At 44.6% G+C, this 16,501-nt stretch overlaps 1 protein-coding gene across 5 annotated transcripts in view; it reads right to left on the bottom strand.

Annotated features, from left to right (window-relative positions):
• LOC106577193 (calcium-activated potassium channel subunit alpha-1a) overlaps window positions 1-16,501 on the bottom strand; it is a 390,133-nt gene that overhangs the window by 36,037 nt on the left and 337,595 nt on the right. For all 5 annotated transcript variants that reach the window (XM_082964883.1, XM_082964882.1, XM_082964880.1 and 2 more), the window contains 3 exons: window positions 8,268-8,361; window positions 2,265-2,391; window positions 812-1,036 (listed from right to left, as the gene is read on the bottom strand). In XM_082964883.1, the coding sequence (XP_082821009.1) occupies window positions 812-1,036; window positions 2,265-2,391; window positions 8,268-8,361 (446 nt within the window). The remainder of the gene's footprint in view (window positions 1-811; window positions 1,037-2,264; window positions 2,392-8,267; window positions 8,362-16,501) is intronic.

The raw sequence follows: 16,501 nt of genomic DNA on the forward strand, positions 1-16,501 counted from the left end.
TAAGTGAGGGGTGCTTTGGGAGATTAGATAACAAGTATTGCAGTTTTGCAGCGGTGACATTCAGCTGATCTAACTGGACACTGGGGAATCAGAGACGTGGACTAATCTAAAGGGTAGTAGATGCTGAAGGCTAACAGGCCTGGTTTCTTAGGGCTCTCTGCTACTTAGTCAAGCCAGCGTTAACGAGCTCTAAAACAGGCAGCCATGCCAGAGTTTCACATTTGAGATGGCAGGGAAGGGCAGCTGCAGGACATTGTAACTTCCCTTTGTCACTGGTGTGAATGGATGGAAGATTGAATTCAGGAACAAGTTGTGGAATTGACAGGAACAGTCACAACACCACCAACAACAACCACAACTAATCACAAATAAATCCACTATATCACTAACTAAAGCTATACTTCTATTACTGCGAGGCCATCACGGTAAATAACAGGTTGTTCTTAACTGACTTGCGCAGTTAAATAACTAAATAAAAAATGACTGCTTTACTACTGCTTTCAGTCACTTGACCGTTCACCTTAGATTGTTTCCATTCAGACAGTGTGAGGCAATAAAGGGAAGCGATCTCATAAGTCAACTGAGATAAGAACATAGAAGTCAACTGTGTCAAAATAACAACAATGTGTCTTTTTCCGGATCAGAGGTATTGTACAGCCAGCCGGGTTTGGTATTAAATTCTGGAGCGTTGTTACACTGGTCTACTCACAGACAATACGGAATGATATGATTTTGTGTTGTATTATATGTGCATGATGTTGTCGGTTGTATAACTTTGGCTCGTAACATTAGGTATTACAGCGGTACTCACAGGTAGTATGGAGACCTTGGGGAAGTTGTGTAGGGTTTCCCACTCTCTCCTCAGGTACTCCAGCGAGCCCACAAACACTATGGGCTTCAGCTCGTGATAATGGAAGTTGCTGGCTCTCAAAGGCATCACCAAGTTTCGCAGCCCCACTAGAGCGGACGTGACATCTCCAAATATACAGACCACTACATGGCCGCTCAACACCGTCATGGATGCCTCACTCCGGGTCTGAGCAGGGAGAGAGAGAGAGGGGAGAGAGTGGTGAGAAACATGGAGACAGAAATAGAGAGAAAGAATAATGGGGCGAGAGAAAGAAAGAAAGAAAGAAAGAAAGAAAGAAAGAAAGAAAGAAAGAAAGAAAGAAAGAAAGAAAGAAAGAAAGAAAGAAAGAAAGAAAGGGGACAAACACAGCACTTTCAGAAAACAGAGAGAGGCAGAGTGCTGATGAGAAACCCTGCAGTCCCACCCTTCGAGGTGTTAGGTTCAAGGTGAACCCGGCACAGCTCAATGCAGTTGAAACTCTAAATGGTTAAGGAGTAAGGTGTATAAAACTGCTTTTCAAAGCCATGCTTGTGGTGGTTTTATACTATGACCCAGTACATAGAAAACAGTCGACTCACCTTGGAACAACAGAGGCATTGAGAGAAATGTTAATATACATTATTAGTATGTGGTTGTTACTGCTATGTGAGGGAAAGCGTTTCTTTAGAACCTACCAAACCTCAACAATACTTTATTCTCGGCCCAATCAGTGCAAATACTAAATGGCCAACTCTAATAATATTCCTCATCCTAAACAGCTAAAAACAGTGTGAACATGTACATGATTTGGAAAAGTCTAGTATCTTTGTATTTATTATGGATCCCCATTAGCTGCTACCATGACAACAGCTACTCTTCCTGGGGTCCAGCAACATTTAGGCAGTTATATACAAATTAAAATATTACATGACATTACATTTCATAACACATTAAGTATGTTCCCTCAGGCCACTACTCTACTACCACATATCTACAATACAAAATCCATGTGTGTGTGTATCATCAAACTGAAAATCCCCTTCGGAGTCACACGTACTGTAGAACAACACCTACCATATCTATTGATGGATAGGTATTGTATCCCTACACTGGATGTTAATAACCATGGTTCAACTCAGTTAACTCTACAGGAGGGTTGTCATGGTACCAGTATCAAAATACTACCATACTTACATTTTCTGTGGCAAGAACAAAAACATAAAGCAGAATAAACTATTTTAAAAAAATCGTCTTTATGTCACGTTTTGTGCTATAGTTTGGAAAATAAACAAATGGAACTCTGTGGGACAACATGTGGCTATTTTCCTCAAGAAATAAAATCTGCTTCATGCTTTGTTTGCTTGACATGCTACTTCTGGGTGTGGCTATACTGATGTCATGACAACCCTACAAGGAGACGTAGATGACCACTCACCAGGATGACCTTCTCGATCTCTTTAGACGGACACCAGTGGAACATTCCTGTGGAGTCATACTGCTTCATGTTCATGTCCATGTTCTCCATCTGTTCGTTCCCAGGGATTACAAGAGGATCATGCCTGCTGAGGGGACACGACACAACAACCAACAGTATGAGCTGGGGACCACCATGGTCAAGTTGATGCTATTTGGTTTTTATGCGTTTTATTATTACCTAGGTTTGGTTGAAACCTAAAACTAATCACTCACTATCATTTCCTTCTCTAACCCTAGAAGCCACAGCTACCCAGTCATCAGAAAGTTGTTGAAGGATATTGGTAGCAGCATTGGGGACAGAGCAAGGCCTAAGTGTCCACTATGTCACCGCTGACAAAGCTGACTTTGTGGTATGAGAATGGAGCACCAATTTAGGGCTTTTAGCTCCGTCCCCTCGCTCACGATGCTGCAAACAGTAAAAGCTCCAAAAGGACTTTAAATATTTCAGGAATTTGAACCAATCACATTTTGCTTTCCCAACTGATGCCCATGAATGATTTATCAGCAGCGTGCCACCAGCAAACTGGCTGTTGCGCAGCGACGGACCGCTGAGTATTATCAGCTGTAACGTTAACACTGACCATGGAAGAGCGGAGCGAAGCTTCTTCTCTGAATCAGATAGTGTGGTCCCATTCTGATTAAATTTGAAATTCTACCGTGCAAATTTTTATACTATCCCATAATGAATACACCTGTTTAGAATGTGCACCCCATAGGGGTCCCCCAAGATTGAGAAACACGGAATAATAGGGTTTGAGCTGAGAGCCAGGGGCCGGACTACAAAGACTTCCCTCTGATGTCTACCATGGGTCTACAGGGAATTCGCTCCCTCTGTCGGTATCACCTCAGAAACCCTTACTCTGGGGTCACACGATGCAACTTTCACACAATTTTAGTTGCAGTTGCAAGTGACATAATTTCATAACCTTTCTGATACACAAAACAATTCAACACGCAACAGCCAATCAAATTGAAGCTGCTTTAGTCATATCATTCCATATGGGTTGAGAATTCTAAACTCACCTAATGCCATCTGCTGCATTAAATCATGATTTCACAAATGATTTATTCATCCAAACACTTGGTTATTGATTGAGGATCGATTTAGACAAAATGTTGGCTGTACAATTTAGCTAGTTAGCCAAAATGAAATTGCCAGCACTGTTCTAATCAAACTAGCAAAGAGCTAACCAAGCTAGCAACGAACTAAGCTAACAACAAACTAAGCTAACTAGCTAGCTAACATCAACGGAGTTCATGTTGAACAATTTCAGTTGAAACTGGTAAGAGAGAGGTCTGGGTTCACTTAAGAAATACATTTATTTACAGCCAAAGCATGTACATAAACCTTTACTAGTCCTGATGCCAATATCTAATTATACAGCACTGACAGCTGTGTTGACATGACAACTGGGCCGGAGTTCAGAACCTTCAAATGGATCATGTAATAAAAGCATTCATTTTGATTGGCTGTTACTTGCAACTAGTTGCACAAAGTTGAAATAAAGTAGCAACTCAGTTGCATGAAGGTTGCTTGGTGTAACACCAGCCTTACATGTTCACAAAGCTATTGTCTGCATCATTGCCCTATGTTATTGAAAGTAAGTAAGAACCCTTAGGATGTCCTGAAAACTTGTTTTGTTTTTTACTGTATTTTGTGTTCAAATCATGCACATTTGTCGAAGACTTATGACACTCGTCTCTTGAACAAATTAAAGAGCAGGGTAAGAAATGGCTTCATACAGCATCTTTGTGTTTCTTTTTGAGGGGCATTGGAGTAACGTGTGAGAAAGCATCATGGGTGTTTGACATACAGCACATCTCCTTCCATCACGCTCTCTCTGTTCGATCACCAGTGGCACTCTGTGTGACAAGTCTCTCTGATGCTCCTACATTTGGCATTCATTTCATTGCAAGAAATATCACATCAAAAATGTGTAAATTAGTTCCCAACCCCCATTCCTCTCTCTCTTCGTGTCTCTCTCTCTTTGTCTCTATCTGTACCTCCCTCCCTCCCTCCCTCATCCCTCTCTCCATCCCTCTCTGTCTGTATGGAGATAGATTAAATCAGTTGGTGCAGGTGTTAATAACTCTGACAGCGTTTAGTGCTTTTACACCCTGGCGGAATATTTCATTCTGAGCCGCGTGTTGCGCCACTCTCCGCGAGTCACTGTCACTTCAATCAGAGCATGCGGGGGCTGACTGGTGCAGGAAGGCAGGCAGGCACCTCCTCCTCCACTGTCAAATATGGCTATCTTTCACACAACTGTCAGCGGTGACTGTTGTCTTCCTGTCTTCCTGTTTTCTCTCCTCCCTTCTCCTCTCCCTTCTCTCCCCCCTCTCTTCTCTCCCTTCTCTCCTCTCCCCCTCTCCTCTCCTCTCCCCTATTTCCTCTCCTCCCTTCCCCTATTTCCTCTCATCTCCTCTCTCCTATTTCCTCTCATCTCCTCTCTCTCTCCTCCTCTCCTCTCTCTCCTCATCTCCTCTCTCTCCTCCTCTCCTCTCATCCTCTCCTTTCCATTCCTCACCTCTCTTTTTCTCTCCTTTGCTCCTCCCCTCTCCCCTTTTCTCTCTCTTTCCTCTACCCTAGAACCAATCAGGGGAACTGGAGGTTAACAGACATGACACTTGTGTCCGCATCACCACGCCCAGGGGACATATGTGTGACGTCCTGAGTATAGCACAATTAGTCTCCTTACCCATCAAGAGGGTTAGAATGGTGTTAATTCCCGGACAGGAGCATGTCGTTCACGCATGGAACAGAACGCTACGAAGGTTATGGCAAACACAGCTCGTTCACTCAACATGTCAAATTGGCGGATTGGGAAATACTTTGTATTTACACAGGCTGAGCCGGCTCCCAGACTAACAGTTTCAGATATCAGATATCTAGCCAGTACAAAAACATATTTTGTAGAATATTAAACAAAACATTTAAATCGACTAGAAAATGGACATGGTATCAAAAGAGAATTTACTGTGCATTGCAATATATTTGCATTTAATTGCCTTGCCTAAAGCAAAGGCCTATAGTTTCTGCCAAGTAAATTGTGGGTGAAGCCTAACTGTACAACAAAGTAACCTAGGCAATAAAAGACAGCCCATAACAAAGGAGAATTTGCCCTCTTTCTCTCCCTCCCCGTCTCTCCCTCTCTATACCCCCACTCCCTCTCTCCCTCCCTCTCTAACCGTCCCTCTCTAACCGTCCCTCTCCAACCGTCCCTCTCCATCCGCCCCTCTCCATCCGTCCCTCTCCAACCGTCCCTCAGTGTATATTTCAAACAGAGTTATTCCAGTGCATCGCTCAGCAGTCGCTAGCTTGGGATGGGTGTGCTCCCCCAATCCCTCTCCAGCAGGCTATGAAGGCAGCCTCTCACTTTGAAAGTTCTCCCCATCATGCAAACTGACAAAAACATGCTTTTCAAAAACCCACAGTCAATCTGTTGATCATTATTTATTTACAAAGGCCTTCAGGCAGCAAGTCCTGTAAAAACCAGACTTGATATTGTATACACTCGCTCTCTCTCTCTCTCTCTGCTGTGTTTTTCCCCCTCCTTCCTTGTAGAGTAAAGTATCCCTAAGGCTACCTCAAACAATCACTTTTCATTGTGCATAAAATACACCTTGTAAAGCGTAAGTATTTAATATATATGGTATCATATATTGACAGGGGCTGGGGGGGGAGGGGAAGGGGCTGGGGAGGTGGGCGTTGTGGTCGGCGCTGGGTAATTTGATGTTTTGCTGAGGGCTATGACTTGAAAAAGCCTACATCTAGAACAGAGGACCTGTCATCCGCAGCCCCAAGAGCCAGCCGAATACACAAGCAGCCCTAAAGCAGAGAAACTTTGACACCGCTTTGAAGCATTTTCAAAACCAAGTAAATAACTCCCAAGAATTATTATCACTGTGAGATCAAAGCGGAGATGCATATATTATACGGCAAATGGGGACCATCTCCTCAGCAGAGGAGAGAATGAGAAAGAGAGAGAGAGAAAAAAAAAAAAGGTTTTGTTAAGAAACAAAAACTAGCAGCCATCTAAACTAGCAGCCATCTTAACTAGCAGTTATCTTAACTAGCAGTTATCTTAACTAGCAGTTATCTTAACTAGCAGTTATCTTAACTAGCAGCCATCTAAACTAGCAGCCATCTTAACTAGCAGCCATCTTAACTAGCAGTTATCTGGAAGTGTGCCAGTTTTTCTTTCTTTTATCGAGGTTTGCTCTTTTTAAACAAGGGCATCTCCAATGCTGCTCTCTTTGCAAACGAGACTGAAGGGTAGGACTCTGTTTTGGGCTAATGGTTGGGCGTGTGTGTGAGGGCTCGTTTAATTGCTTGTTTTGTTGAGAACTGAGGGTTAGCCTAACATGTACAGCAGACAAGCAGTACATACAATCATACAGAGCACTTCTGTTGGCTGCTGTTCAAAGATGCCCTAATGGGACCCTAGTAACAACCAGCTCTACCACACAAAGCCTACCAAAGGATTCCATTGAGTTTTGCAGAGAACATAGTACACAGAAAAAAATCCTATAAACCAAAATACAATGATTAAATGAACAGCACCATCTTTCTTTCACTTTGTGTGTCTAACTCATTGATATTGATTACTGCATCGTTGGGTTTACAGCTAGCAAGAAAGGCATTTCACTGAACTTCTGCACATGACATTTAAACTTGAAACTATGAGAACATTAGGTAACTTTGGTTGTATAGAATCTTTAATGAATGTGTTGTTTTCGGTTAAAGATTGAATTTAACAACAACCAAATGGATACATTGTCATGCTTGTTTTCTTTTTCATGATAGTTTAAGAATCTCTTTCTGAAAGAAAATCATATGATTTAGAAAAGCATATGCCTTTTACTGTATCCCTAAGAACGCTTTCATATTTACTTTTAAAAATGTTTTACAATTTCAAGACAATAGCTTTTTTCTAAATCTAATATTAGTTCATGTGGAAATATATGCTCTTCAGCTCCAAATACTTTGTGACTCACATGACAAAAAGTACACAGCACCATTAGGAGATGTCTATTGTATATTTATACAGTAAGATACAGGGTTCTAACAATCACTCTCATTTAGAAAGAAGTGGATCTATGCTGTGAGTGTTCATGTTTTCACCCATCTTCACCACTGTGCTTCCACCCTGCCACCCAGATCGGACAGCCCCCCCTCTCTCTATCTCTGCATTTTTCATGCCGTCATGTTCCTACCAACGTCTCTCTCCTTTCGCACAAACACCTAAACCATTTCATCTTTCAAAGTCAATTAACGGCAATTTAATTCCAGAGGACAGCATAAAAGGAAGGTAATATTGCAAATTAATTTTTGATTGCGATAATACATCTCACATATGGCCTTAAGTAGCAGAAACAGTAGTCGCAGGGGTCCCACAATAGATTGCACTGCCCCGGGGCAGAGGAACCACAGGGAGGACTCTGATTGGTTGCTGGTGTCGTTAGTGCCAGCGTTGTTTAAGGACTACATGTGGACGGGAGGGGGCGGAGGGGGGATGAAGGGGGATGAAGGCAGGGTGGTGGGGTGACAGATGATACTTTAAAGCCATTTTATTTTCAAACAGCTACTCCTCCTCACACAGACGCTCTTTCATGACAGGAATATTTCAGCTCTGTCATTACCTACTGTCTGACAGCATGCCAGCCTAAACACCCCAGCTGTCCTCTCCTCCTTCTTACTCTCACTTTGTTCCCCTCTCCTCTATCGCTAATGTGCTCGGGCTCCCTTGCTTCTTCGCTCCCTCCTCCAACCATCCCACCACCATCTAACCCTCTCTCCTTCTCTCACCCCTCACTTGAACTTTCTTACTCTCCTCCTTATTCGTTCCCCCCTTCCCCACTCCCACCAACCATCCATCTCGCTTTCTCTCTCCCACTCCTCCCTCTCACCCTCTCACTTCCTTTCTATCTTTCTGTTTGAAGCATCAAATCAATATGTTACCTCATCATGTTGGGGGAGTTGTTGGGTGAGTTTCGCATGCCTCCGTTCCGCTGCTTTTTTTTGGGCGACAGAGTTGACGGGTGCTCATCTTCAACTGCAAACACATGCAAAGAGTGTCAGGCTATGGACAGACGGGGAGGTTAATGTGAGCTGGAACTGACACGTCAAAGAACACCAAAGCCAACACTCAATAAATCAGCTGTCGCAAAAAAAATAAACACAGACAACAACAAAAAAACTCAGAAAACAACATGTCATAGTCAGACAGAAGACTGACAGAAAGAGAACACCTCAGTTATTAGGGGGACAAAGGTCCATTTGAGAAAAGAAAAAGAAAAACCACCTAGTAAGACTTGACATCGGCTTACTCCGTCAAAATCCAAACCTTTTGGTTCAGTTCCTCTGGACTGGGTTCTATATAGTAGTACTGGATCACTTTAGCTCTGGTATCTCTCTTTAGATCCAGTCACGACTGCATGTGGTTGGACCTCTAGCAGTCTGCATCAGTGTGCCCATGCTTCCCTAGGCCAGCCAATACAGCCATGTGACTAGGACGGACTGTCATTGTCAACAGGGCATCGTGGACATAATCAATGACAGAGAGAGAGAGAGAGAGAGAGAGAGACAGAGAGAGAGGATGGTTCTGTGCAGTTTGGTTGTTTTGAATGGATGACTAATGAGGCAGGCCCTCACCCCATCGTTCCTGCTCTAGCTATGGATAGGGTTTCAAAATTCCAGTAACTTTGCCAAAATTCCAAGATTTTCCAGAGGGAATAAGAAGGAAATCCGGAATACTCCTACCAATTTTAGGAAAGTTACCGGAATTTTGCAACCCTAGCTACAGAGCACAATGGCTCTTCTACAGGTCTAACTTAAGCTCCATGCCACAAGCACTCAGCCAATCAGGACTGCACGAGCATCCCAGAGTAGCCAATCACATGCACAACCAGCACTCCAAACTGGAAATTATTGAGTAGCCTAGCATTAGCCCAGCATTAGCATTATGGCTAGTTCTCTGCACACACCACCTACCAGTAGCTAGATGAAGCTCAAAATATCCCTTTAAAATAGCTGAAATATACTATATGAAAAAATAACTGGGGTTGATGCATTAATAATCAATATAAGAAGTATTAAATACCTTCAAACAATAAACTTGCTGGGCACAGCTTTAAAAGGAACATTTCAAAACAATTCTACTTCATATTCGTCATCTCCAGCACCACCCCAACATCAACATATGTGAAAATGGAGTGTTTCTATGTTTTGTAGTAAAACAGATAGAGGAGGATAAGTGTTTACGATGACATCGGTGTGCATTGTGTGATTTTAACCAATCATGAAAAAGGAAAGGGGGATACCTAGGGGGATACCTAGTCAGTTAAATGAAATGTGTTTTCTGCATTTAATCCAAACTCTCCGAATCAGAGAGGTGTGGGGGGCTGCCTTAATCGACATTAACATCTTCAGCGCCTGGGGAACAGTGGGTCAACTGTCTTGCTCAGGGGCAGAACACGACAGATTTGTACCTTGTCAGCTCTGGGATTCGATCCAGCAACCTTTCGGTTACTGGCCCAACGCTCCTATCCGCCATTGCCTACTAATTGGTTGATGATGTTATTGGAAACACTTTTTTACTACAAAACATAGAAACGCTCCATTTTCACATTTGCTGATGTTGGGGGGTGCTGGAGATGATGAATATGAAGTTGAACAATTGTGACATTTCCCATTAAATGAATCTTGTTCTACAGTCAGGCAGCACTCTGAAGTTTTAGATTAGCTTGATCTGATAGACGTTCATTTTCCTGTCAGATACTCCTCACTCTGCAGGAGATTAAAACTTTTCTCTGAACCAGACACAGACAGAAGACTAAGAGAAAAACCCAGCTAGAGAGAAGTCCAGGCCCAGCAACCTACTGAAGACTTTCAGTTTAGCTAAGACCAGACTTTTCTACTGTCTGTCTGTGAGTTCCAAAGGCTTTCAGAGTCAGACAGGGCACCCAGGCACTTTTCTTATTCACTCCACATTCTCCACAGCACACAAATGCCAAAGCCACTTCAAACCCTGTATTAGTGCATTGGTTAGAAATCAATACTACAGCATGATATTAATGCAAATCAATGTAGCGTAGCTGCAAGCGCTGACTGCTCCGAGCACCAAGGACATTTCATTACCATCTGAGCATCCCTTCTAGACTGTCACCTAATTGCACTAATAAAATATAAAAATGCGGCTTTGCCCCCTAATAAAATGCCATTCTCTGACATTTCCGCTCTGCAAATGTGGATGTCCTGAATAGCTAATATCACAAGAAAGCGCTTTCCACTTTACAACCGCATCGCTCTCTAGTCTAATCCACTTTGTGAAAATATCACAGAATAAAATATTATTTCCTGTTGGCTTATTGTTCTATGTTAGTAGATACATCCAGTCTCATATCTCTGGGCCTAGCCAGTCTCATATCTCTGGGCCTAGCCAGTCTCATATCTCTGGGCCTAGCTAGTCTCATAACTCTGGGCCTAGCCAGTCTCATATCTCTGGGCCTAGCCAGTCTCATATCTCAGGGCCTAGCCAGTCTCATATCTCTGGGCCTAGCCAGTCTCATAACTCTGGGCCTAGCCAGTCTCATAACTCTGGGCCTAGCCAGTCTCATATCTCTGGGCCTAGCCAGTCTCATAACTCTGGGCCTAGCCAGTCTCATAACTCTGGGCCTAGCCAGTCTCATATCTCTGGGCCTAGCCAGTCTCATAACTCTGGGCCTAGCCAGTCTCATAACTCTGGGCCTAGCCAGTCTCATATCCCTGGGCCTAGCCAGTCTCATATCTCTGGGCCTAGCCAGTCTCATAACTCTGGGCCTAGCCAGTCTCATAACTCTGGGCCTAGCCAGTCTCATATCTCTGGGCCTAGCCAGTCTCATAACTCTGGGCCTAGCCAGTCTCATAGCTCTGGGCCTAGCCAGTCTCATATCTCTGGGCCTAGCCAGTCTCATAACTCTGGGCCTAGCCAGTCTCATATCTCTGGGCCTAGCCAGTCACATATCTCTGGGCCTAGCTAGTCTCATAACTCTGGGCCTAGCCAGTCTCATAACTCTGGGCCTAGCCAGTCTCATATCTCTGGGCCTAGCTAGTCTCATATCTCTGGGCCTAGCTAGTCTCATATCTCTGGGCCTAGCCAGTCTCATAACTCTGGGCCTAGCCAGTCTCATATCTCTGGGCCTAGCTAGTCTCATATCTCTGGGCCTAGCTAGTCTCATATCTCTGGGCCTAGCCAGTCTCATATCTCTGGGCCTAGCCAGTCTCATAACTCTGGGCCTTGCCAGTCTCATATCCTTGGCCATGTGATCAATCAGTTCTGTTAAAAGCTGGTGGGATTTACGCACAACAACGACACTAATTTAGATCACCAACAATGAAACAACGTGTTCTGCACTGCAGCCATGGAGATCACAGCTTGTGTGTGACTGTTACTGTACCAATGACATTACAATACTTTGAAAACTAAACTGATTTCTACACAACAGTCTCTCTGAGATTGATATAGCAGACTGTTGTTGTCTGAATGATCAGGGCAGCAATTCTGTCACATCATCACTCAAATGTAATTTAAATCAAATAAAAACTACTCAAACTTCTCAAGGCACCTATTCAAATGCACTAAAACAGTAAGGACTTCATGGGCTAAGGACTACATGTGATCTATCACTAAGCCAGGAAGTAGAAAGTCATCTACTGGTCCTATTCCATAGCTTGGCAGCCACACACACAGCACTGGGTGTTGCATTGCTGAGCGCATGAGAGCTGCTTCCATGCAAAGCAGTAGCGGTGGTGAGGGCGGCGGTGGTATTTACAACTAGCAGCAGCTAGTAGCAGCTCAGTAAAGGCCGGCGACGGACGCAGTGTGACAGTACAGGACAGTACAGAGTGTTAAGAACTGACAGGGACTGATGCATCTCGCCAAGGGGGGCAACCTACAGGCCCTGCTGCTGCTGTAGTCGTGCAGCGCTGCGTTACTGGGGTGGTAGCGGTATTTCACCGGCAGGCTGCGGGCCCGGTTCAGCCTGCTCTGTTCGGCCAGGGCCCGGCCGGTCCCGTCCCCCCTGCTGGGACCGGAGATACTGAAGCGGAGCCCCAGCCCCATCCTCGGAGGAAGCAGGCTTCCTTTACGGTTATTAACGAGGGGTACAGCGGGGTCCGCGTCCCGGGGGACCAGGGGGTCCTTGTGGCGGGAGGGGCGAGGTGGTGCTTGGGGGTGAATGGCGTTAGATGTGATGCAGGAGGAGGGCGCGGTGCAGTTGGAGATTTTAATTGATGGGTTTTGTAAAGACGATCTAACTTCATCCTTTACTGTCAAACAATGGAGAATAAACAGAGTGAGGCAGAAAGGCTGGAGAGACGGAGGTTGCTAGATAGATAGAAAGACAATGGTATTTACTTTATAATTTATCTTGTGCTGTGAAATATTAAATTGTGTGTTATAAAAAGCTATTTCTTATTATATTCAGCAGGCCAAACATTTTAGGATAAATGTTACATTTCTGCTTCTTTTTAAAACATGTACAGTAAACATGCTCATACGCAGTTATAAACACTGAGACAAAATAAATCCTTATTAAAACAATGTTATATGAATTATTAATAATTTCTCCTGCATTACTAAATATTTAAATGAGAAAAATGTATGTGATTTTCATTGTTGGACCATTTCTTTCCCACTTGATAATGACGTGAGGTTTGAGAAGGGTCCTGTACTTGAAAGCAGTAATTTTCTCGGTAATTGACGATGACACCTAAATATTACATTTCTTTTTTCATTCCTAATAAACAATAAACATCTTGTTTTCTCTCCCTTGCTCCGTTGTGCTACAGTGCCGTGTTAGAAGACAGCAGTAACACAGTCTGTAAATACCCAGGCCAAATCATGTTCCAAACCTCTCCACAGTGGAACCTCATCTCTACCACAATGTATGGTATTACATATTACGATAAAGTAGGTTGTTTGGTTGCTGTGTGTCATGGTTTTGGCCGGTCCCCCTCCCCCGGAGCACTAAACAGAGGTTTATCCCAGCTGTCAGCTGCCTCCTTGATTTACAGAGCGCCACCGATAGCTCCTGGATTCATCTGTCCCTTGTCAAACACGCGCAGTGTTCGAGCGCACTCACACACCCTGGCAGGTCCACTGTGCACTCAGAACAGCCCAGACGGCAACTGTCCCTACCAGAAATGCTAATGATTAGATGGGGCCATCACGCATGCAAGCCCCCATCAGGGTCCTATGCAAATCAGAGACAGGACGGGACAGTGGAGAGGATACTGTTGTTTGTTTATTGTATCTGAGCTAAGTTTGATTTGTGTATTAGTATTAGGCCTACCAGTGCTGGGTACTACGTTGGTATCATAGTATGTTTGGGTATTATTTGCTGTGTAACATTATGTATTCTTTTGTACTACTTGTATTACTAGTATTGGATTATTTTATTCTAATTAATTTTGTTATTTTTATCATAACAGTTATTTTTGTTATGTATCATACAGTACCCTATGTAGTTATGACAAACACAGAAAGCTGTGTATTATACAGTAAGCATCTGAAATGGTTATTAAACTGTAGGATAAAAAAAAAAATGAAAACCACATTATAACAAACAAAAAGCATTTACAATTAACATTCACATTATCTATATGAAACAAGATTGAAATGAGTACATTTGGTCAACGCTATACTTAGAGAGATTTACCTAAATTGCAATCTGCTTTGAACCGAACACCGGTCTCTTTTTGACTTCCCGTTTTTCCTGGTGTTGTAGCACCCTCTGCTGCTCGACGCAGCACAACACAAACACAACCTTACTGAGCTGAACACAACGTCATCAAGAACAGAGCATAGATCTTAAGTCATTTGCTGCAAATATGTGTTAAGTATATGAAAGGATATGTACAGTTAGGTACTGAATTAGCTAGGTCACCTAGAAGATAGTGACGTTATCTACAGGGCCTTCGGAATGTATTCAGATCCCTCAACTTTTTCCACATTTTGTTGGGTTACAGCCTTATTCTAAAATTTGAGAAATTGTTTTTTCCCTCATTAATCTATGCACAATTCCCCATAACGACAAAGCAAAACCAGGTTTTTCAAAATGTTTGCTAATTTATTAAAAATAAAAAACTGAAATATTACATTTACATAAGTATTCAGACCCTTTACTCAGTACTTTTGACAGCAACTACAGCCTCGAGTCTTCTTGGGTATGACGCTACAAGCTTGGTACACCTGTATTTGGGGAGTTTCTCCCATTATTCTCTGCAGATCCTCTCAAGCTCAAGTTGGATGGGGAGCGTTGCTGCACAGCTATTTTCAGGTCTCTTCAGAGATGTTCGATTGGGTTCAAGGCCTGGCTCTGGCTGGGCCACTCAAGGACATTCAGAGACTTGTCCCGAAGCCACTCATGCGTTGTTTTTCTCTGCTGCTAAAGCCACTTTCTACCACTCTAAATTCCAAGCATCTGCCTCTAACCCTAGGAAGCTCTTTGCTACCTTCTCCTCCCTCCTGAATCCTCCTCCCCCTCCCCCCCCCTCCTCCCTCTCTGCGGATGACTTCGTCAACCATTTTGAAAAGAAGGTTGACGATATCCGATCCTCGTTTGCTAAGTCAAACGACACTGCTGGTCCTGCTCACACTGCCCTACCCTGTGCTTTGACCTCTTTCTCCCCTCTCTCTCCAGATGAAATCTCGCGTCTTGTGATGGCCGGCCGGCCGCCCAACAACCTGCCCACTTGACCCTATCCCCTCCTCTCTTCTCCAGACCATTTCCGGAGACCTTCTCCCCTACCTCACCTCGCTCATCAACTCATCCTTGACCGCTGGCTACGTCCCTTCCGTCTTCAAGAGAGCGAGAGTTGCACCCCTTCTGAAAAAACCTACACTCGATCCCTCTGATGTCAACAACTACAGACCAGTATCCCTTCTTTCTTTTCTCTCCAAAACTCTTGAACGTGCCGTCCTTGGCCAGCTCTCCTGCTATCTCTCTCAGAATGACCTTCTTGATCCTAATCAGTCAGGTTTCAAGACTGGGCATTCAACTGAGACTGCTCTTCTCTGTGTCACGGAGGCTCTCCGCACTGCTAAAGCTAACTCTCTCTCCTCTGCTCTCATCCTTCTAGACCTATCTGCTGCCTTTGATACTGTGAACCATCAGATCCTCCTCTCCACCCTCTCCGAGTTGGGCATCTCCGGCGCGGCCCACGCTTGGATTGCGTCCTACCTGACAGGTCGCTCCTACCAGGTGGCGTGGCGAGAATCTGTCTCCGCACCATGCGCTCTCACCACTGGTGTCCCCCAGGGCTCTGTTCTAGGCCCTCTCCTATTCTCGCTATACACCAAGTCACTTGGCTCTGTCATATCCTCACATGGTCTCTCCTATCATTGCTATGCAGACGACACACAATTAATCTTCTCCTTTCCCCCTTCTGATAACCAGGCGGCGAATCGCATCTCTGCATGTCTGTCAGACATATCAGTGTGGATGACGGATCACCACCTCAAGCTGAACCTCGGCAAGACGGAGCTGCTCTTCCTCCCGGGGAAGGACTGCCCGTTCCATGATCTCGCCATCACGGTTGACAACTCCCTTGTGTCCTCCTCCCAGAGTGCTAAGAACCTTGGCGTGATCCTGGACAACACCCTGTCGTTCTCCACTAACATCAAGGCGGTGACCCGATCCTGTAGGTTCATGCTCTACAACATTCGCAGAGTACGACCCTGCCTCACACAGGAAGCGGCGCAGGTCCTAATCCAGGCACTTGTCATCTCCCGTCTGGATTACTGCAACTCGCTGTTGGCTGGGCTCCCTGCCTGTGCCATTAAACCCCTACAACTCATCCAGAACGCCGCAGCCCGTCTGGTGTTCAACCTTCCCAAGTTCTCTCACGTCACCCCGCTCCTCCGCTCTCTCCACTGGCTTCCAGTTGATGCTCGCATCCGCTACAAGACCATGGTGATTGCCTACGGAGCTGTGAAGGGAACGGCACCTCCATACCTTCAGGCTCTGATCAGGCCCTACACCCAAACAAGGGCACTGCGTTCATCCACCTCTGGCCTGCTGGCCCCCCTACCTCTGAGGAAGCACAGTTCCCGCTCAGCCCAGTCAAAACTGTTCGCTGCTCTGGCACTCCAATGGTGGAACAAGCTCCCTCACGACGCCAGGACAGCGGAGTCAATCACCACCTTCCGGAGA

This window comes from Salmo salar, chromosome 18, assembly GCF_965601325.2.
Source record: "Salmo salar chromosome 18, fSalSal1, whole genome shotgun sequence".
NCBI classification, from domain to species: Eukaryota; Metazoa; Chordata; class Actinopteri; order Salmoniformes; family Salmonidae; genus Salmo; species Salmo salar.